Source organism: Diachasma alloeum, unplaced genomic scaffold (assembly GCF_001412515.2).
Source record: "Diachasma alloeum isolate Michigan unplaced genomic scaffold, Dall2.0 Dall_scaffold_00656, whole genome shotgun sequence".
In the NCBI taxonomy this organism is placed as follows: Eukaryota; Metazoa; Arthropoda; class Insecta; order Hymenoptera; family Braconidae; genus Diachasma; species Diachasma alloeum.
Genome location: NW_021680788.1, coordinates 64,132 through 87,937, shown reverse-complemented (window position 1 = coordinate 87,937; position 23,806 = coordinate 64,132). Strand labels below are relative to the sequence as shown.

The window sequence follows — 23,806 nt, the reverse complement described above, 5'->3', positions numbered from 1 at the left end:
TCTTGGCGCGGAGTTTTTCAATTCACTGTCTGTATCAATCTATTCCTCCATCTTTTGATCCGCGCCAAGGATATTGGTCCTGCTCCTACTGATTTTTTATTTCATGGAGAATTTTTTTAGAATACTTATTCCATTGAGAACTATTTTTCTTATAGAAACCTGAATGTGCACTATCACCATTTATTCAAAATTCCTAACTTGGCTTCCTTTTTTATTTCTATGTATTTTTCAAAAACTTCGATTTCCCAGTAGGAATCAAACAAAACTTTTTCTTGGCCCAGTTTTTTTACAAAAATTACGCCTATACAAAACGTATTTTACGTTTATCAAAACATAATTTACGTTTAACAATTCATAAATTACGATCTTAATGAGCGCATTTTACGGTTTTCTTACGCGTAATTTGCGATAAAGAATATCGTATATTGCGTTTGAAGTAGATTTTTTCCACATTAGATCATGATTAATTTCAAATCAATTTTTATGGTGTAGTATTAGTAACGTAATATAATGAGTTGAATCAATTTTTTTTACAATGGGCAGTCTCGGCATATTTTGAAATTAACGGAGATAGTAAAATTAGTTAGTCAGAGACCTTTTTGTACAGAAAATGATAGCTATAAAAAAAGTTCTTGTAGGTGTTTTAGCTTAGTCGTTATTTTCAGAAATAAAATTCATTGAGAATAATTCTTCTTTTGCTATGCACCAAATTTAACAAACACCACGAATATCCTTGGAATGAAACTGATATTGGATTGAAATAATTTTTCTATTCCAGGAGCATTGTGGCACTTACTTATAGACTATGGAATAGATCAATTATCTATATCTACTTTAATTATACAAGAAAATATAAAACCATCTCCTTTCTATCGCTTTATTCAAATCTATTACGGATGTATATAATTGCGAATCTCTCTATATAATAAAATTGAAAATTCAGCTAACGCAAAATTTTTCAGGGTTGAGAAGACAATTTCTTATGGGGTTCTATGGGGTTGCTATGGAGTTTCTATGGGGTTGCTATGGGGTTGTTATGGGGTTCTATGGGGTTGCTATGGGGTTCTATGGGGTTCTATGGGGTTGCTATGGGGTTCTATGGGGTTACTATGGGGTTGCTATGGCGTTGCTATGGGGTTTCTGTGGCGTTGCTATGGCATTGCTATGGGGCTGCTATGGGTTTTTATGGGGTTGCTATGGGGTTGCTATGGGGTTCTATGGGGTTGCTATGGGGTTTTATGGCGTTGCTATGGGGTTGCTATGGGTTTCTATGGCGTTGCTATGGGGTTGTCATGGGGTTCTATGTGGTTCTATGGGGTTGCTATGGCTTTGCTATGGGGTTACTATGGCGGTGCTATGGCGTTGCTATGGGTTTCTATGGCGGTGCTATGGGGTTGCTATGGGATTGTCATGGGGTTCTATGAGGTTCTATGGGGTTGCTATGGCGTTGCTATGGCGTTGCTATGGCGTTGCTATGGGGTTTCTATGGGGTTTCTACGGCGTTGCTATGGCGTTGCTATGGGGTTGCTATGAGGTTGCTATGGCGTTGCTATGGCGTTGTTATGGGGTTGCTATGGGGTTGCTAGGGCGTTGCTATGGCGTTGCTATGGGGTTGCTATGGGGTTGTATGAGGTTGCTATGGGTTTCTATGGGGTAGCTATGGGGTTGGTATGGCGTTGCTATGGGGTTGCTATGGGGTTTCTTCTTGTATTAATTAATTGTGTCGTCGGAGTCATAAGAGTTATAACAGTCATAAAAGTCATGAGTCATACTCATTCTGATTATTTAATGCTATTGGAGGATATAGCGGAGGACTTTAACCTGTCTCAACTGGTTAAAGGTCATAAGAATCATGAGAGCCATAAGGCAAAGAAGTCATAAGACTCGGGGTTGCTATGGGGTTGCCATGGGATTACTATGGGGTCCTATGAGCTTGCTATCGAGTGGCTATGGGGTTGCTATGCGGTTGCTATGGGGTGGATATGGGGTCCGATGGGGGTGCTGTAGGGTTGCTGTGGGGTTTTCTATGGGGCTTCTATGGGGTTCTTATGGGGTTCCTAGGTGGCCCTAGGAGTTCCTATGGGAGGGGGGTCCGATAACACTGGGATCTGATGGCACATTTCAAGGATCGGAGTTAGGCATCAGTGTGAGGGGGGGAGCGAAGCCCCCTCCGGGGTTGGCGAGCGAAGCGAGCAGGGGGCGAAGCCCCCTAGTAAGTAAATGTAAAATACAAAAAAAATCATAATTTACGTCGATTTTGAATATAATTTACGTTTCGGTTTTTCTGTATGAAGCTGGAGCGGAGCTTGGCATCCAAGCTTGAATTAGTGCTACTAACCAAGAATTAGCCATCGTTGGCCTAAGCTTGAACCAAGCGTGGACCAAGACTAGCCTAGCTTGGTTCAAGCTTGAACCAATGGTCAATTCCCACCTGGGATTTGGGAGCCAAAGAAAAATTAACCTCATATAAAAAAAAACAAAACTCTTCGGGATAATCTTTAAACTTTCTATCTCTCAACAATTTTGGTTCAGGTTCTTTGCTCAAGGTTCCCTGCATGGAAACAACCTCGTCAAGGTTTTCAGAAAAATTGTTTAATTGAAAAACATTGTTAATTCAAATTAATTTTAAGTTTTTTAACCTAGAAAACTTGACTCCTTCGTTTATTTGTTGCTTAATTATCGAGAAATAGCCGATAATTTCAAAGCTCTTGTGATATCATAAGTTGGAATTTATTCCAAAATAATATAGATAGAAACGTTAACCGAGAATTTCATTGCGAGATACTGTCAATTCTCCCTCAAATTATCAAAAAAAAAATAATATATCACATTACAAGTGTGAAAATGGGGGAATGCTAATACGAGTGGGGTAATGTTTTTCGGGACAGTCATAGGACACGCGCAGTCAAGCTAGAGACGAAACACCCAAGCCTCTGGCGTGGCTCGTTAAGTCAAGATGGAGCCGGCAATTTTGATGAGATTAACTTTCGTAAAAGATGTGGATCTTTGAGGCCTCTGGGCATCAAAACAAGTATCCACGCCTTTTGAATTGCACACATTTCTTCTAGCTCACATTAAAACATGATGATTGCATTTCAATGATATTAATCAACTGCCTAATCTTTCAATTTTTAAAGATAGAAATCAAGAACACGAAGAACCGTAAGTCGAAGGTTCCTGCCCTGGTAGGAGATGAGAAAAGGGCAGCATGAGGCCATACCCGGCCACTCTTGGCCAATTTTTCATCTCCTACCAGGGTCCCTGGAATGATTTCTGTCAATGTTGAACCAAACCCTGCCGACGTTGAATCATGGGCACGTCTTTTTGATGGCATAAAATACCACCCAGGTAGGAATTGACGAAAGAAACAGGGCTGGTCAAGCCTTGAACCAAGGCTCATAAATGCTGGATGAGGGCTGGCATTCAAGCTTGAATGAGACCTCATTTAGCCCTGAAATGATAACCACGTTCTCAGGCTGCGTGACAAGACTTGAACGAGGCCTGAGAAGAAGGGTTCATTCAAGCCTCGAAATACCAAATATAATTGTTTTGCAAAATATGATGTCATTATTTATGTTTATTAGTGTTATTTAACGATTGCTGATTATCCCATAACGTTCATTATCAAAAGGAATGAAAAAAAAAAAATTCCACTCGCCGGGATTCGATCCTAAGTGTTCCTGATCTTTAGTCCGATGCCTTATTCACTTGGCCATTCGGACAATTGTTGAAATTTATGATTTCATTTTGGTATAAGAAGTACTGGGCGTGTATGGTATTTGTTTTTCCGTTTCAACCATTAACAACTTTTTTTTGTATTCCAATATATCAATGAATCAAAAACTAATTAATTCATTTTTTTTAACGAAATTTGGTAAGCTTCTCTTGCCAAGGGCTGCCGCAAGCCTTATCCAGACCTAGCTCGATTGGTTTGCCGGGAGGTCATGGTAATGCCTATTGACCGGATAGAGAGACTTTACTTCGTTGATAAATATGAAATTATTGACGACGAAGGTAACAATTGGTTGGAAAGTAACCTTGGTTGACTCTCGAGTGAGCCTTTCCGTATCCAGCCGCAATGCTCTAAGCCTGAACTAAGCCTGAATTAAGGCTCCCCAAAAGCCCTATCTATCACCCTTATTTCGGGCTGAAATGAACGTTAAGATCAAGCCTGCTCCAGGCTTGTGTCACTAAGGCTCGCCAAACCAAGGCTCCTATAAGCTTGTTCCCATCGTCATCCTATCTGATTCCCACCTGGGCACCTCAAGCGCCGAAAAATACGACAAGCATTATTATAGAAAAGATCTCAAGTGATCTCAAGTTCAAACAGAAATTCGAAATCTATTGCCTTTTCTTATCGAATATCTAATGGAATCAACGTAAAAAACAAATAGAATTTTTCAATAGAATTCCAATAAAAATCCTATAAAAACCCCATAGAATTCCTACAGAATTCCAATAGAATTTTCTAGCAAATTCGCTAGGTTTTCTATCGAATTTTTTCACACATGTATCGCCATAATTGTCAAAACATTGCCGTTTTCAATCATGGCTGCATGACAGCAGCCTACCATGATATTATTGATGAAATCATTGAAAAATTCTAACATTTTTTCTAAAAATTTTGTTGCAAAAATAAAGTTAGTAATTCCAAACAAATTGTATTCTCTGTGCAAGAAAGAAATGTTGTTTCTATTTCTAGCACTACTTCTTCGTTATTCGATACTCTTGCACGTATTTTGCTCCTGAAAAATGGTTGTTCTATGCGAAACAAGGAATAGTAGTTTTCCGTTTAAACTATTCAATCATCATAGACAAGAAATGAATCTTTAAATGAAATAATTATAGTGATATGATAGCAATCTCGTAACTTGGCGACGAAAAAAAATATAAGCCAAAACTTATAAGTGAGATGTAGTGATTTTGCCGGAATTATATCTTGAATATATCCGCCTTGTATACCAGGTATATGCTAGATATATCCGGTGGGGTACATGTACACACAGATCCAACAATCCAACATATATCTCAGATATTGCATTTTTTGCCTGAAAGTATACCACATGTAAGCGGATATAAGTGACATATATTTTAGTATTAGTAGATTATGTCATCAAGCGATAAGAGTATTATCTGACGAATGTGGCTTTATAATCCGAGCCGAAAGGGAGGATTATAATCACATTCGCCAGATAATACTTTTATCGCCATGTGACATACGATATTTTATGTCATTGGGCCCGAAAACCGCGATCTAACCGAGCAAAGCGAGGTTAGAATCGCGCTTTATCGGGCCTAATGACATGAATATATTTTTCCATGTGGGTATACGATATTTTCGTCCTGAAAAGACACCGTCTCCTGTAAATCATCTGCCTCTTGAGCCAAATATTTCGTTATTGTCGAAAACAGATTAATTATTCATGTTTGAGAGCTTGTTTCTTTTTCTCCCTGCACTGAAACTATTAATGTCAATTTTTATTGATATTGAATTTTTAATCAAGAAAATATACAACTAACAGTAGGATAGCTTTACAGTATTACGAAAAAACTATTCGAATCAAAATAAAGCAGTTGCAAAAAGATGAAACATAAAATCACTTCGAATCTTTATACTTTATCGAATATGAAAGGGTCTACTTAATAAATGCTTCACTTATTGTATATAAAAGAATCATCTTGATATTTTCCCAATAAACAATTACGAAAAATTTCACTTATAACTATTTACATATCAAAATCAGGCATTAAAAATCATCAGAATCAAATTTTTTTCATTAAATCTCTTGAAGCTCACTTCGAATTAATCTTAAAAAACAATTAATTAATTTGAAAAATTTTATTTAACTTTACTATTCATGCAATGTGTATTTACCTTGTCTGTTTGCATTTTTGTCGCAGCCTCAGCTCATAGGCTTTTACAGGCATATTTATAATGAAATTGTTTGCCTGCTCTCTAACATGAGCTTGGCGATTAAAAAACTGAGGATATCTCTAGGAAAAAATGTTGGACATTTCACGGAGGGATTGAATGACACGACACACACGTGTTGAATTGGTATATGTTAAATTGTCAAGTGTTGGAAATGCATGTGTTAAATCTGTGTGTTGTAATTTACGTGCGTTATTTTGACCGGTAACCAAAATAGCCCCCTACGGCAAAGTGGACCACCCCTTCTGAAAATATTTAAGGACGGTTTTTTGCATGATAATTTCATCAATATTCGGCACTTATTGTAGAAATCAACATGATAAATACTGTTGTAAACAATTAGAATCAACAGGAATGTGCTGAGGAACAATCGTAATATCTCGGCATTCGAGAGTGAAACGAAAATTGTATTGATTCCTTCATTATAGATCGCATTTGTTCCACAAATGAGCTCTCCAGAAACAATTCTCATGCTCGTTCTCAAATATTATCACATTCACACAGAGAGAAATTTTCTAGAAAAATTCTAGTATGAGTACTAGAAAAAATTACAATCCACCGGCTGTAAAAAATTCTAGCGCTGTTAAGGTAAATTTATCGGTATTTTTGGTAAAATTTCTGGGGATTTCTATGAAATTTTCACAGAAATACAGGGAAAAATTCACGTTTTTCCCAATAAAATTTCTAGTGCCGGCACTGGAATTTTTTTCTGGTCGCTTCGCTCGGTTAGATCGCGGTTTATGGGCCTTCTGACGAAAAATTGCATTCATCCCACGGTCCAAAAGTATTTTCTGACGAATGTGGACCTTGTGATGAAAATAACTATTTCGTGTCACGGGACCTGAACAACCCCATTTTCGTGGCGCTGCGTGCCACGAAATTTGCGTTTTTCAGGCCCCACGACACAAAAAATAATGTTCACGCCTCGCCATGAAAACATATCACCCTTCCCCACGTGCTTGCTATCTTCGCCTTCGACTCGGAAGGCAATCTTGCACGTGGGGGAGGATGATCTGTTTTCCAAGGCTCGGGCATGAAATGTACTACTCCGTGCATCTGAATGCTTGTAACATTGAAATGAATGATTGTGAAACATTGACACCTTACTTAGAGATAACTTATTTCACTTCAAAGTTGAAAAATTACGGTTTTCACTTTAAAGGCTGTAAAAATGATCATTACAAAAGTGTCAAATCTATTGATTTTCAAATTCTTCACGAACTCATAGATATCATATACATATTTTCATCACGCTGTGCGAAAAAGTAACTTTTTAGGCACGCTTCGCGTGCCTAAAACGTCTCTTTTCCACACATTGTGATGGCAAAAATATTGTTCGATACTTGTGGGAAAAGTGTTTTTTGGCTCGTGGGAGGTTTATAGCACGAGCCGAAGGCGAGAAAAAACACTTTTCCGCACTCGTAACGAAATATACTATTCTTTGAAGCACGTGCTTGGAAAAATTCCTTTTCGTTTACAGATTTTTGTGCGAAAAGTGGCACTTTTCGTCACTTTTAAAGTTGTAAACGAAAAGGAACTTTTCATTTACGGGATTCACTTTTCGTTTACAACAGCTGACTTTACAGTTACAAGTTTAGGGTTCACTTCTATGTCACCGTTTGAAAGATGGCACCAGTCGGTACGTTTTCGACCAATCCAGTGTCGTTATTCCTGTAACTATGTGCGCCGCTGAAAACATCGGTCTACTCGTCTTGACTGAATTACATCAGCCATACGGCAGCCATTACGTGTTAGTCGTTCGCCTCTCGGAAACATTCCCTCGTCATCCTCCATGTTAGTCAAAACTTCAATCCCACAATAGGATGACTTTTCCAAACACTTATTTCAAAAAATAGTAAACGTTACACGTGTGAAAAAGGGGGAACATTAAACTCGTATGTTAATATTTTTAGGGAGAGTCGTAGGACACGCGCAGCCGAGCGATAGACGAGACGGGACAAGCCGAGGGGGCACTTGTCTCGTCGAGTCTAGAGCGAGGCTGCGCTTGTCCTACGACTCTCCCTAAAAACATTACCCCACTCGTATTCACATTCCCCCTCTTTCACACTTGTAACGTAATATACTATTGCTTTACAGAAAAGATGATAAGTAGATAATTTTTTATCTGAAAAACTAATGATGTGAGCAGAATTTCTTCTCCTCGCCTCATTACCGGAAATTTTAGTACTTGGCTGGTCAGGCCCTGGTCTGCTGTGCCTTAGAAAAGATTCGGCCCTGTTACGGTTTTCACATCAGGGCCTGATAGGAAATATAACGCAAAGCATGATCAGGACCTGATTTCTAAACCTGATAAGGGCCGTGACAGGCGGTCTGGTTTCGCCCTTACCTGGTATAGACTTTGCTACAAATTAATAAATTGCTAACTGTAATAATAAATACATGAATCAATAGTAGTCTCAGAATCGGCAGGTCGAGAAAAAAAGAAAAAAAAATCACCCAGAGCGGGACTTGAACTCGGGACCCTCCGCGTAGTAGTTCTGTACCCTATCCACTTTTTTTTAGAGTTTGTTTACTGTCAAAGATATCAGTTATTAGAAATGTTTTTACAAGGTATAAAATCGACTCCGTAAAAATACCTTACGTGCTAATTAATGAAGAATATTTGTGATAAAGGTGGTCCTGGTATGGACATCTCACTAATCTAATGTTACTTTGCTAAAGGCAATTGATGGAGTAAATGGTGCTTGTGTGTAGGTGTAACTGAGTGTTTGAGTTGACCTTTGCTGCCTGGAGACATAATTTTTGTGGTAAAAAATTTTTTTTTGACTGGGAGAAGAAAAACCACTGAAAATTTTTGGGGGAGGAGACTTATGGACTAAACTAGGCTAGAGAGTATGTACATAATTACAGAGCTAATTTAACTTAGGCTAACAGGAGTAGCCATCCTTCTAGCTATCTCTAGAGTTCTCCTACTGGTGAGGCTGGGTGCCACCAGCAGCGTCTGCTACGTGTTTGTCAAGCCTCATTTTGAGCTCATTAACGTGTTTGGCATGGTCGTCCAACCACCACAGCTTGGGGTTGAGTCGGTTGATGTCCAAGAAGTCTCGGTCAGGGATAGATCTTGGAGGTTCCCGGATTGTTTTCCCCCAAAAAAAATTCCCCGGAAAAAATTTCCCGGAAAAAAATTCCCCCGGAATCATTTCCTCCGGAATGATTTCCCCTTACCACTGAGCATGAAGTTACCCATACACGTGGTCCCAATATCAATTCAATTTATGATGTCTCAATCTATCAAACCCAAATCAGAATTCAACATTTTCAAAACAATTTTTTTCCAAATTTCAAAACAAACTCTCATCCCTACATAATCAGTACAATACGATAAACATTGACAGTCCATCATAAATCACTTAATTACTATCATTTATCAATCAACATTTAAAAAATAAATCCCCAAAAAGATTCGAATCAATCTCTTGTCCCAATAAACAATCAATTATCATAATAAATTATTTTTGTCTTACAGAGTCAAAGTTCCCTAATACACTTAATGCTAATCAATCTCGTACCCCCAAAATTAAATCAATCATCAATGAATCATCAAATTACGCATTTAAAGTAGAATAAGATTAGCAATGTTCTTCAAAAAATCATCAATTTTGTTGGGATTATACTTATCAATAATCTTTTTCAACCTCTCATCATAATCTTGATACTTTCTCTAATTTGGGGGGGCTCAAGTCCACTGGCTGCTTGAGACAACTTCAGCTCAATCATACCCTGCTCATCTTTCAATAATTTAATGAACTTCCACAACGAACCATGCGAAACTTGTGCCCTCCCGGCAAAAGCATTATGCCACCTCTCAAGAGCATTCATCGTTCGCGCTGTGTCAGCCTTTATCGATTCATAATGATTCCATAGAGCAATTTCAAAACGACCATCACTTCGCTCTTGTCGACGATTTAATTTGCATGTGGACTCGAAATACGCAAGAAAACTCTCCAATTCTTCTTCATGAGTTACAAAAAAGGTGTTTTGAGCAATTCGACGAAAGCAGACACAACACGATCCTTGGGAACAATCGCTAACGCATTCAATTTCCTCAAATCCCTCGCAAACTCGGCGTCCCGAGTATACTCAGACAAAAGCCCATACTTCTGAATTTTCGCGTAAACAGCTTTTCGAAAATGACAATAGCACCCTCGCATGGTACAATCTTGAAAAACTTTACGAAAAGTAGCAATAAACCCAGGCTCGTAGTCAACAAGCATGATTCCAGGCTTCAGATTAGCATTGAATTCCTTCAATTTCTTCAACACCTTCTTGTAAGGTTTCTCGGTTCGATCAGAAGTCAAAACGTAAACCAGGGGAAGAAATTGGCCACTAGAATTTCCATGGATGGTGTAAAGTTGTGCGAATGCCTGCGGCACAACAGAAAACTTACCATCACCAGCCCAGATCTCACTCTTTTCTAACTCTTGCAAGTTCTTGTCGTTACTGAACATCAATAAACGATTTTTTTCAGTCTCAGAATCATACAGTGGAAAAAAATCATCCATTGTAGTTGTTGGGAATTCTTGAGGAATAGCGAAATTAGTGTTCTTCTCAGGATCCTTCGGGACTGAATTCTTAGTACCTCGAATCTTACGAACCGTGCGTGCGAGAGAATCAACCTGTGGCAATCGATTTACAACTGGCGCTGACACCTTGTTGACAACCGACGTAATGACAGATATTGTCGTTCGGTGTGAATTCACAGCTTGCTCACGAATTTCATTATAAACCACTTTTGCTTCATTGATACTTCAATCAACCATGTGGGACGTGTGATTCGTCACCTTAATTACAGCTCCTGATAAAATATATAAAATGAATTAATTTCTTCGTTACTTGTGATCAAATAGTACTAATACAGCGGCTCATGAACTACAATATCTCACCATCCACGGTAGCATTTGTAGTATGATAGATACCACGACATCCTTTGAAATAACAAATGCATCGCCACAACATTTTATCAACACCGTCACTCCTTTTATAAAACAAATGCCCCTGCTCCTCCAAAATCAGTCCATTCTTATTACTTTGATGCAACGGCAACGGCATTGTCTTCAGAAGAAACAATTACCCATACACGGGAAATAATTTCCGGGGAAAACAATCCGGTCAGCGATCTTGCATATTTGGTTTTGGGTTGGGGTCCATGACCAGTGGAATTTTTCTGTTTGCAGGGTGTCTGGGGAGATGGTATAGCGATGGCACGTTGCTCGTATCTTGGGTAATGCCCAGTCTATCCAGATGGGTGAAATGTTGAGGTTGGAGGTATCTGCTCTGGGCTGCCAGGTTAGCTTCTACTGGATCCACTCAGCTGAGTTTGTTGATTGTTTCATTTTTTAAGTCTCTGAGCTGGGAGAAGTAGTTCCGGGTGAGTCTCAAGATGAAGTTGTCCACTCTAGGGATGTTGGCTGCATTGTATAAGATCTGGTTACTGATCATATGTCTATGGTCAGTGTGGGCTGATCGGTATATACGGAGCGAGGTTCGTAGGCAAGATCTTTCAAGGATTCTTAGCCTTTCCATCTGAGATGCAGAGGAGTTCCACCCAACAGGGCAGGCGTATGTGAGTAGGGGCCTGATCAGAAGGAGATAACATATAATCCGTGCACGATGGCTGATGTGCTGGTTATGAAATAGGCGTCTGAGGGAGTGGAAACGATCGGTTACTTTTTTTAGCTGGGTATCAATGTGTTTGGAGCAGCGTGCGAGGTGGTCTATGTAGATTCCCAGGTATTTCACGGTTTGCTTGGTGGGGATGTCTACTATGTCTCTGGTGTCCGGTTTGAAGGTGGAGATCTTGAAGGAGTTTATGCCTGGTTTGTTGCAACTGTTGACGAGGTGAATTGGTCTGCGGATTAGGATGGTTTCGCATTTTTGTGGGCTCATCCTGAGGTTCCACGTTACGTACCAGTTGTTTGTTTTATTGACAAGTATCTGGAGAGGGGCTTGGATATTTTTCGTATTTTTGCCTGTGACGTAGATAATCAGGTCATCCGCGTAGGCAATGGAGTGTTGGGGGTACTGCTGAGCCCGAAGGCATTGAGTGCACCACGGGTAAATATTGAGAGCAGGCAGGGGGAGTTGACTGTTCCCTGTTGCAATCCTCAGGCGATCTTGAAGTATTTGGAGGAGCAGTCAGAGCCGCCAGTCACGCAGAAGGAGCGGTTTCTGATCATTTCCCAGATGAGTTTGGTTAGGTTGCTCGGGAATTCCTTTTTTAATAGGACAAAAAGTAGTCCGTCGAACTAGACAGAGTCAAACGCTTTTTCAAGGTCGATCAATGTGGCTCCGACCATATATTTGAGGTGGAGTGCTTTGTGCACGTCAGCGAGTAACTAGCAGATGGCGTGAGTAGTGGAGTGTCTGTGCTTGAAGCCAAACTGGTTGTCCAGGATAATGGTGTTTTTGTCACAGTGTCGAATGATTAAATTATTGATTACAACTTCGTATACTCTACTGAAGTTCTGGGTTAAGTTGATTGGGCGATAGCTGGATGGATCGCTGCTAGGTTTGTCCTTTTTGAGGATTGGGATTACCTGGGCCATTTTCCAGACTTTGGGAAAGTAGTTTATGTTGAGTGCATTGTTGACGAGTATGGTGAAGTTGTTGATTACGTTCGAATACAGGTGCTTGATGACAACTGTTGGGATGTTGTCAATACCACTGGATGCTTTGTTCGGGAGGTTTTTGATGATGATGGCGATTGATACTGGTGATTCGAAATACCTGTCCAGGGTGTCTTCAGAGGGGCATGAGGCTCTGTTGCTGGAGGTGAAGGTAGTGATAGCTGTCTTCTGCGTACGCTCTTCCTCAAAGGTGAATTTGAAATTGGCGACTTTGGCATCGATTGTTTCCCTCAGCCGGGTGCCTTCGTTCAGGTGACGAGGCGAGTTTATCGACTCATAAAAGGCTTCAATGGCGTTGAGCTTACTGGTTGAGTCAGAAAACACGTAGTTGTTGTTTATTACTGGAGTGCTGGTTAAATCGTTTCCAGAGTTGGTGAGGATGTTAGTGTTATCGGGGACGTGGATATCAGCTAGGCCATGCTTTGGTTTGGGTCGGAAGATCCGGTTTACAGTAGGCATAAATTTTTCAGAGTCTCTGAAGTTGATCATCTTGAAGACGTTGGTCCAGTGTTTTTCGATGGATTTGCTGAGTTCCAGGTTCAATTGTTCCTTCGTGTGTGCTAGGAGCAGCTTGATGGATTTTGTTTCTGGAGTTTTGGACCTAGGGTCAATTTTTAATCTGCGATTATGTGTTGTGAGAAGCAAGGATTTGCCTTTCTCGAGCTGGACAAATTTTTTTGTTGGTGTATCTCTGAGTGTTGCCTGTAGTTTTTGACCTACGGACCTTTTGGTTGATCGCACTGATGAGGTTTTCGTTGATAGCCTCTATGAAGTTGTCGATTTCATACTCGTCGAGGTTTCTGTTGTTGGGGACGTAGGTATCATAGCTCTTTTCTAGGTACTTTTTTTTTTATTCCGGCCCTTTCTGCCCTCTGATTGGCTAATCGGCCCTATCCAACCCTATGCATGCGGCTGTGGATTCTACACTGCACCGCATTCGCACTCCTATAGAACATAGGAGTAGCATGGGAAACCACAGAAAACTCATGCCGGTACAGGCGGTCACTATATTAGCGACCTCCCGCTCGCCGGAGCCTCTGGTTGAAAAACTCGGTTCCACGGGGAATCGAACTCACAACCTTTCACACACTAGGCTCGCACCTAGCCGCTTCGGCCACCGACGTCGGTTTTTCTAGGTACTTGGTAAAGTCTTTCCAGTCAGTCGATTTGTATATCAGCCTAGACACTTCAGGTTCTTTCGTTTCGATTTGGGAGTCACGTAGTTCTAGGCACATAAGGAGGGCTTTATAGTCACTATCATATATGGCAGTTTGGAGTCGATCGTTGTCGAGGTTGGAGATCTTGAGCCTCGAGTCTATTATGCAGAGGTTCAGGATAGTTTGGGCTGGTAGAAAAGTGGGCTCAACGGGTGGGATGAGCTTACAGCCGTAATTGTGTTCGTTGATTGTGATCCAATCTGCCAGGCTGGTGCCTCGGGTGTTGTCCGCTCTGTCTCCAAACGATGTGTGTCTGGCGTTGAACTCGCCAACTATTAGGAAGTAGCTGGCAGGGTTGTCTAGCTTCAGGGAAGAGACGAGCTGGTTTAGCTCGATCAGAAAGTCTTGGAGAACATTCAGCCGCTGTGAAGCATATAGGCTGATGATGTAAAGATTTTTGTTGTTGCTGGTGTTTAATTTTATTGTTGTATATTCAATTATTCGGTTGTTCTCGGAGCTAGAGTGGTTGATGATTGAGTGAGCGATATTCTTTTTCAATAGTATTGCGGTGCCTCCTCCGCTTTTCGAGTTTGGGCGATCTGTGCGAATTAGCTCGTGGTTCGTAAAAATTGTTTTGTGTTTTTGGCTGAGTTTGGTTTCTAAGATGAGTACTACGTCAAGGTCGTGCTCTTACGTGAAATTGAGAAGTTGGCTTCTTCGTTGATGAGCTACCAAGGAGTTGACGTTGATGGCGGCGATGTTGAGGGCTGGTATGCTTGTGGGTTCCTACCGAGCAGAATGGATTTGATGGGAGCTGTTACTCGTTTGTGTATCCATTATTGGAGTATAGTGTTGAAGTTAGCCGTGTCGGCCATGGGTTCGATTCTTGACGTGTTAATGGTCACTTGGGTGGCGATTTCAGTCAATTTTGCGAATATGGAGGTGATGTCTCTCTTCAATCCTTCTAGCCAGTTGGGCATTGAGTATTCTTGAGTCGGGGTTTGGTGATGTTGGGGAATATTCCGCGATTGGCTCTGAGGGGTGGTAGCAGTGCGTTGGGGAGCACTTTGTGGAACTCGGGCTTGGGTGGCACTCGCATACAGATGGGTCAATCAGTCTGCTAACCTCTCGAATTTTTTCAGTTGTTTTGTGCTGTCGCACTTTTGAGTTTTGCTTCAGACGATTGACCGCACTTTCATTGTACAGGCATCCCTTGTAGACAACTGGGTGACCTTGTGAGCCACAGTTTGCGCACTTGAGGGCGTTTTTATCTGAGCCCAGAGTAATTGGACATTATCCAGGTGAGTGATCTCCACTACAATTTACACATTTGTAAGGCAAGTTACAATTTGAGCTGGCATGGCCAAAACGCTGGCAATTCTTGCATTGGAAAATTGTTTTCTTCCTGAGGTGCTCCCACTTAACTCTCTGGTAGGCTAAAACCTTGATTTTAGTCAGGTCAGAGAGGTAGCTATTGGGGGAGATTTGTACGAGGAAGTGGTATTGAGGATTCGTCTTGTTGACCACAATCTTGGAGATTTTAAGAATGTTGACATTCTCGAGATTCATGTCTTTAATTTCATTCATAAGGTCTTGTTCGGTGAAGTCTCTTTTGACACCCTTCAACACGATTGACTTGGGTCGCATGCTTTTGGATGGGTACGTGTAGAACTGGAGTTTCTTTGATATGAGTTCAGCTCGGGATTTGTTGTGGGAATCTATCGCTGATGTGGTTATCGTGATAGTGTTTGAGTTCTTGCCTTGTCTGAACTGGAATGATCCCTTGGCGATGCCAACAAAGTCGAGTAGGGTTATGACTTCTTTGATGGTCATGTTGCAGACGTTGATGGGGGGAGGCCTGATTTTTTTTTCTGTGATTGGCCAGTATCTTCTGGAGACAAAAAAGTATTTGAGTATTCATCATCTTCTTCTTCCATTGCGTCCTTGTTGGGCAGACCATCAAAGCTTTTGCTGTCATTGAATATGTTGTCGGTACTGTCGTCTGTGTTAATGATTTTTCTTATTTTGACGGGTTTTTTGGGGAGCTTCCACTGCTCTCCATTGCTGGGGTCTTTGGAATCTTGGTTATCATTGTCGATTGGTGGCTGTGAGCCATCTGGGAGTTGCGTGAGGGGGGATTCATGGTGAGTGCGTGAACTGGCCTTAATGAGGTTAGGGGCGATTTTTGTGTTTATTTTTGGTTTGTCAAATTCTTTCATTAAATCTTTGTAATTTTTGTCAATAGCTGAGCTGGTGATGTTAATCTGTTTCATGCTGGAGCTTCTGCGAAGCTTTTGTGGGGTTTTGGTGGGCTGAAACTCAGATTCTCTCTTCGAGTTTTGGCTGGTGTCAGCCAGCTGGCTGCGTGGTGAGTTCATATTTGATTGGGATTTTGTCCATGGAAACTTTGGGTGAGCATGGCTCAGCCCTGTGTTTGAGTTGTTATTCGGGATGCTGATGATGGGTAATAGGGTTAGCCAAATGCAAAAGAGAAAATATCAAGAAAATCTACGTTAAATACTTGGGTAAGTGGAAATTGGGGATTAGGGCTTCGGCTTTAAGTGCAACCAATCGGTTCCGTTGCGCGCGCGACTCTCGTACCCTATTCACTCGACCACCATATCATTCTTAAAAATGATCGTTTGTTTTGAGTATATCAATAATACTCCCAATAAAATTGTAGTATTGAACTAAATCTAGAATAATATCAATGAGTATAATTTTCCTGATCATCATCCCCCCTCCCCTCCGGCCCACCCCCCGTTTACCATTTCCACCCCGACTCTTTGTTTGGGGAAAATTTTTCTAAGTCCCGTACGGCATGCCTTATCCGGACCTGATCATTGCCGGATCAGGTTCGCCGTATTGAACTTATAGAATTTTCGAAGTTGAAGATTCCGACATACCTTACCTGGTCCTGATCACAACCGGATCGAGTTGGCCGAATCCGGTATACTCAACAAGCACTCGTGTTCAATCAAAACAGGCTGAAAAAGACCCCGGAATTTCCCCTATCAGAAATGCCTGATGTAACTTATTTTTTCTCTATCACGGTACCCTCAAAAGGCCCTGACTGGGGCATGATCAGGCATGCCTGCTTAAAGTTTGGAATTTATTGGTAAGGTGAACATTCAATGGTCCCCTTCAGGTCCTGATCCGGCATGCCGTAATCAGGTACACCGTATCGATACCGGAGCAGGGCCTTCTCTGCCAACAGGTCTGCCTGACTAAATTTCTACTCGGGTAGTTTCTGTTTTTTCTCTCTCTGATGATATAAGGAGAGAAAAAAGTTCTCAAAGTTTTAAAATGCATCATTTTTCAGATGATGAAATTAATTGTATTATTGGATCTAAATAACACTATTACAAATGTCTGGCTGAAATATCATGTTCACTCCTGGGAAAGTTTTATGAAGACAGTTTTACTAAAATTCCGAGGAATTTCGTAATTGCAAATGCAGAATTTGATTAAACAAGTGGGGAATTGCTTTCTTCACAACATAGTCAATATATTTTTGCTAATAAATTAGTAATTTGCTTCCGAGTGCAATTTCTGTGCCGATGTATTTTGAAATGAATTCAATGCTTCATTGAATTCAACACTGCCCCAACGTTAAAACTTTTTACCTTTCCCTGAATATTGGTTTTAATTGGAAATTTTGGATTTGACGAATACAATTCCTCCATTCGGAAGCAAAAATCAATGGAAACGGTGAATTTCAGTTTAATTATGTCATGAAAATGACTAGAAACGAGGAGAATTAAGATGAATATTTTGTTGAATTTTAGTTGATCGAAAATTCTGCGTTATTTGATGCTAGTCATTTTTTGATTGAAAACTTGAATAATTTGAGAAATTCTCATTTTTCGGCTAATTAAAAATTTAGAACGCCATTGAATTATAGTGAAAATCTAAATTTTGTAGGTATTTACCTCTCAACGATTTGTGTATCGCCCCTTAGAAATTACTATCGAATTGACTATGAAAATGCATTTTTCTCGAACAGTAATCATGTTAAAATTGACGATAGAAATCAATGTTATATTATTGTATCTCAAGCAACGTTCTTGCGACATGTTTTATGTTCTCGTAACTTCGACTTCATGATCCTTGAAAACATGGATAAAAAAAGTTTATCCTCCAAGGAACTTTTTTCAAAATAATTTCAAATAAAATGAGTTTCGTTTCTCCCTTTGATAATCAATTCATTCTCTCGTATGAATTTTATATCCTCTCATCATCAATTTTTGAAAGTATTGAGTCTAAATCAATCAAAATATAAATTATTGATTTGCGGCACTTTTTATTCTAGAATTGACATATTTTCTTGAATAAAAAAAATTTTTGTTAAACCTTCCCATTTTCACAATCCATTTTTTTCTCCATACACCCTTACTCATTTTCTTCCATCTCAACGATGTTCAAGGGGGGGTCCATTTTGCCTATTTCGACAGAACGAAATTTTACAAAACGTTCTGCTTACAGAAATACTATCACTTCCGTCTTTTTGTGCCGATTTATAAAAGAATTTCTAGGATTTGCACGAACGCACACACAGATATTAAAAGGAAAATATCACATCTCGACGTTGCGTAACATTCTGTCATTTCCAAACAAAATTCGAAATCAATTACAAAGGTTCCATACAAAAGCAGAAAAATCGATTACAAAGATTCCATCCGGAAACAAAAAAAGACAATTCTGCCCAGAGGAAAATTGCAAATAATTTCTACTTTGCTGACACTTCACATCTCCCTTTTATTATTGCAGCCCTGTAATTTTTCCTGAAATTCCGCCACATGTTCTTTTAGAACTGGCCTTTTCTTTCTGTGTAGTGCAAAGAATCCTAAATTCTGTTTCTCTAGAAAAAAATTTCATGACCACTTCACCCGACTAGAACATTCTGTTTATCCCTCATGATAGCACATATAAAATATTTTCCTATACCCCTTTCTTCCCTTTTCTACCTCCTGTGGGTGTGATTCTCCAAAGAGCCTAATGATCCCACTCTTGAAAACGTTGAGGCCATTCTTAAGGGCGCGATTTAAGCTAAAAAGAAGAAACTGAAAAAAAACATAACGCTCACTTCCAGCAAAGTGAGCTGAATTGTCACCATCAAACAGTCTGGTAGATTAGCATAGACACATTCAAACAGCCAGAAGGTTTCAGTGTAGAACGAAATACGTCCGCGTCGTACTATAAAAGATAATGATACTGACGTACAGAGGAAGGGTGTTAGCTCTCCTTGAGGCACATAAAACCGGAGGAGATATATGTATGCTTCTCCGATTTTCCGTCTCATTTCTTCCTGACCCTCACTGACTTTCGCCACTATATTTAGTAGAAAGAAGGAAATAGGCGACGTAATGGGAAAAACGTATCATTCCGAGCGATACTCTTAAGCTCTCCACAGGGACAGTAAAACTGAAACATTCAGCTGTGTGCTTGATATTTGCGACCTATTGCTTGATTCACGAGACGCTGTTTTCACTTTTATTTCTTTCCATTTCCAGAGGCAAAAGCTAGGATAGAAGGTCCACCTGACAAGTATGTGAAGACAGGTAGTGAGCTGACTTTGACGTGTTTGATGTCCCAAGGACCACACGACTTGGGTACAGTGGCGTGGTACCGTGATAATCAGCCGGTAGTGACATCACCTAAGAACGAGAACGACGTGGACGCTGAACCACGGATCAATGTGGAAACAGTGTGGAGCGATGCCCTGACGTCCAGGTATGTTGAAGGAAATGAGAGAAGTAGAATAAAAGAGGAATAAAACCGCATTAGAAAAAGTCAACAGAGAGAAAGGAAAGAGGTGAAAAAATGAGAATGGTGAGTGGAAGGAAAGTACAGGACAAAAGAAAACGAATTACAGAGCCCTGCACAGTAATCCCACGTAGTAATTCCTCTCTATTATTAATTCCGTCTCCAGGCTCCTTTTCACATCTCTCTTTCTCTCGTCGTTAGTCAATTTTTGATCCTACTATAGCCGCGTTTCTTGTGTTTTCCAGATTAAAGATTATCTACGCAAAGCCTAGTGACTCGGGAAATTACAGTTGTGTACCAACAGTAGCGGATAGAGCGAGTATCAATGTTCACGTTATTAATGGTAAGGACCAATAACATGGACAAAAATTCCCAATGAAAGTTGTACCCAAGAAATGACCTTCTATATACATGGAGGAAAGAAATTTAAAGAAAATACCATGGAAAAAATGTAAAAAATTATGATCTACAACGTAATTGTTATCCAAAATAGATTTACAATCGTAGTAAAATCTTCCTTTCCTTCACTTCGCCCAGCCAAAAACGCTCCAAAAAGCGGTATTAATTCAAAACCTTCCGTTGAAGAAACTACAAATCATTTTGTTCAACTTTACCAATTTTTCGTAATTGTTATCGTCTAAAACGTTAGTTTCATAAAATAATATTGTTTTTTGTTCAATTTTTCTGGAAGCATTAGTAAAAATTTGAATTTTTCCAGGCGGAGAAATTGTACGCCAAACCGTAATTTTTGCCACGGCTGCTACGTTCACCTCATGCCGAAATATAGCTTTTTCTTACTTGGAAACGACTAATATTTTTGATTACTTACACAGTACGGCTGTTATTGAATATAACATCGCTGACAAAAAATATAGTTCACACACGAGTACGACTGCATTTTTCAGGTCGTATGATTGGCAGCCCTCGATTTCGCGTCGAGCCGCCAACTTCACACTCGTCAAAAAACCATCGCGCTTGTACCGATATATACTATTGTAGCTATCTTGCGCGCCTTCCCCCTATATTCCCATCGGGTCAAGAAAAATTACCGGACCGACTGACGTACAAACGCACGGAAAATAATCCGAAAAATTTGGTCGTCTAAACCTACTTTCTCTGCAATAACTCACGAATATTGCTCTTTCGATTAGTATATCTCGATACAAGGGTGACGCGTTTTGACGTGCGACGAGTGTGAAGTTGAAGGGGCGCGGTGAAGCACATGTGACGAAATATATTTTCTGTCTATGATATTACGTTCAACGACGGGCGAACTGTAACTTTGTTCGTTTATGAATAAATGCAAAAAGGCACTTTTCGGCACGAGGTGAACGTAGCAACACTGATAAAAATTAGGTTTTAATTCAATAAATTCATCCTTTGCCTCAGTCTTTTCCGAACTTCTGTACAAACTTTCGAAGTAGGCATTTCGCCCCCGGATTACCCTGACGTATCACGTAATTTTTCCGAAGTTGTTTTTTCCGTGTAAAAGAAATTAAAAGAGATTAAATCGCTCTATCTTCACGGGTGAACGTCCTCATGAAAAGGGATCACTTTGTCGATATGCAGTTATCGACTCTTGTATACTCTGATTTCATACATCTTGAGCCGAAAATGATCTTCTTAGGGCCACAAATAACGTTGCTGGAAAAGATGAAAAAAAAACAATTTAACATTGGTGTAAGTAGAAGTTGCTGAGACAACAATGTAAAGATCCCCGAAACTAGAATCGACAAAGTGATCCATTTTCATGCGGACGTCCACATAGATAGGAAGAGAAGCAAGAATTTGGAATCTTTCGAGCCATATCCCAACTATACCCGAGTAGAAATTTCGTCGGGAGCCACCAAAGTGCATTGGGAACCTATGAGTTTATTGCAGGTTACTGACTCATAGGTTGTACCTGACGTGTAACCTGTAGGTTCCAAACGCAATAATACTAGTAGGGATGATCATTGTGGGTAACCGATGAGTTTACCACCGATCACTAACTTATGTAGCTCAACACCTTTGTAACTTATTTGTCCCTTATAAGGTGTTAAAGACATTTAATTGTCCAAGTCCGATCGAGCATAACTGATGNAAAAAACAAAAACACATGTTTTTGTAAAAAAAACTGCGCCAAGAAAAAGTTTTGTTTGGTTCTTACTGGGAAGTAGAAATTTTTGAAAAATACAAAGAAATGAAAAAGAAAGCCAAGTCAGCAACGTCGAATAAACGAAAATAGTGCATAATCAGATTTTTATAAGAGAAATTGTTTCAAATCGAATGAGAATTTTAAAAAATNTACGACTGCATTTTTCAGGTCGTATGATTGGCAGCCCTCGATTTCGCGTCGAGCCGCCAACTTCACACTCGTCAAAAAACCATCGCGCTTGTACCGATATATACTATTGTAGCTATCTTGCGCGCCTTCCCCCTATATTCCCATCGGGTCAAGAAAAATTACCGGACCGACTGACGTACAAACGCACGGAAAATAATCCGAAAAATTTGGTCGTCTAAACCTACTTTCTCTGCAATAACTCACGAATATTGCTCTTTCGATTAGTATATCTCGATACAAGGGTGACGCGTTTTGACGTGCGACGAGTGTGAAGTTGAAGGGGCGCGGTGAAGCACATGTGACGAAATATATTTTCTGTCTATGATATTACGTTCAACGACGGGCGAACTGTAACTTTGTTCGTTTATGAATAAATGCAAAAAGGCACTTTTCGGCACGAGGTGAACGTAGCAACACTGATAAAAATTAGGTTTTAATTCAATAAATTCATCCTTTGCCTCAGTCTTTTCCGAACTTCTGTACAAACTTTCGAAGTAGGCATTTCGCCCCCGGATTACCCTGACGTATCACGTAATTTTTCCGAAGTTGTTTTTTCCGTGTAAAAGAAATTAAAAGAGATTAAATCGCTCTATCTTCACGGGTGAACGTCCTCATGAAAAGGGATCACTTTGTCGATATGCAGTTATCGACTCTTGTATACTCTGATTTCATACATCTTGAGCCGAAAATGATCTTCTTAGGGCCACAAATAACGTTGCTGGAAAAGATGAAAAAAAAACAATTTAACATTGGTGTAAGTAGAAGTTGCTGAGACAACAATGTAAAGATCCCCGAAACTAGAATCGACAAAGTGATCCATTTTCATGCGGACGTCCACATAGATAGGAAGAGAAGCAAGAATTTGGAATCTTTCGAGCCATATCCCAACTATACCCGAGTAGAAATTTCGTCGGGAGCCACCAAAGTGCATTGGGAACCTATGAGTTTATTGCAGGTTACTGACTCATAGGTTGTACCTGACGTGTAACCTGTAGGTTCCAAACGCAATAATACTAGTAGGGATGATCATTGTGGGTAACCGATGAGTTTACCACCGATCACTAACTTATGTAGCTCAACACCTTTGTAACTTATTTGTCCCTTATAAGGTGTTAAAGACATTTAATTGTCCAAGTCCGATCGAGCATAACTGATGCCATCAGAGAACCCATCAGTAACCTAAATAAGGGTCAAAATCAAGGGTCAGAAATAAGGGTCACGAGGGTCCGAAATGGGAGTCAAAAATCAACGTCAGAAATAAGGGTTACGAGGGTCAGGAATGAAGCTCACAAAAAAGGGTAAAAACTAAGAGTCATGAGGGTCAGAAATGAGATTCAAAAATAAACGTCAGAAATAAGGGTCACGAGGGTGAAAAATGGGGGTAAAAAATAGACGTCAGAAATAAGGGTCGCGAGGGTCAGGAATGAAGCTCACAAAAAAGGGTAAAATCTTGAATCTTGAATTTAACCTAAAACTTGAAATTTCATAATTATTGTTCTCCTAAATCGAATTCAATTTCACTCTTATGAGATTTACAAATATTATTCTTCGGAGCATATGGGAAAATCTGCAAAATCATAAGTAATTCCAAAGGTAACAAATACTGACTCATAAGGCAATATGAAGTCCGTTTATGGGGATACGTCGATAAAATTTAGAAGTCTTCACTGGGCCTTGGGACCCATTGAATAGTTTGTGATATATGACGGAATACGGAGATCACTAGAGAAAATAGCGGACCCGATCGATTTTGCTCCGTATAACCACGAAAAACTTCATTTTATGAAGTTAATTTATGAATTTTGAATTTGTAAAAAAAAATGCGCCAAGAATAGTACATTACGCAACTAGTGCGGAAAGCAGGCGGTTACTCACGAGGGCGGCGCAGCCGCCCGAGTGATACCGCCTGCTGTCCGCACGTGTTGCGTATACTATTTTATATGATAAGTGCGTGATGAAGTCTGGGGGGGAGGGGGGG

General features: G+C 40.1%; 2 protein-coding genes across 2 annotated transcripts in view; one reads left to right on the top strand and one right to left on the bottom strand.

Moving 5' to 3' along the window:
- Positions 1-9,915: 9,915 nt before the first annotated feature.
- On the bottom strand, positions 9,916-10,877 carry LOC107043998. Its single transcript, XM_015265727.1, has 2 exons — positions 10,837-10,877; positions 9,916-10,699 (listed from the first exon to the last, which is right to left on the bottom strand). The coding sequence occupies exons 1-2, from the start codon at positions 10,875-10,877 to the stop codon at positions 9,916-9,918; spliced, it is 825 nt and encodes a 274-aa protein (XP_015121213.1).
- An 8,377-nt stretch (positions 10,878-19,254) lies between these two features.
- Positions 19,255-23,806, top strand: part of LOC107044004 — a 47,427-nt gene continuing 42,875 nt past the window's right edge. Inside the window, exons 1-2 of the mRNA XM_015265733.1 lie at positions 19,255-19,469; positions 19,748-19,845. Coding sequence (XP_015121219.1) covers positions 19,324-19,469; positions 19,748-19,845 — 244 coding nt within the window. The 5' untranslated portion in view covers positions 19,255-19,323. The remainder of the gene's footprint in view (positions 19,470-19,747; positions 19,846-23,806) is intronic.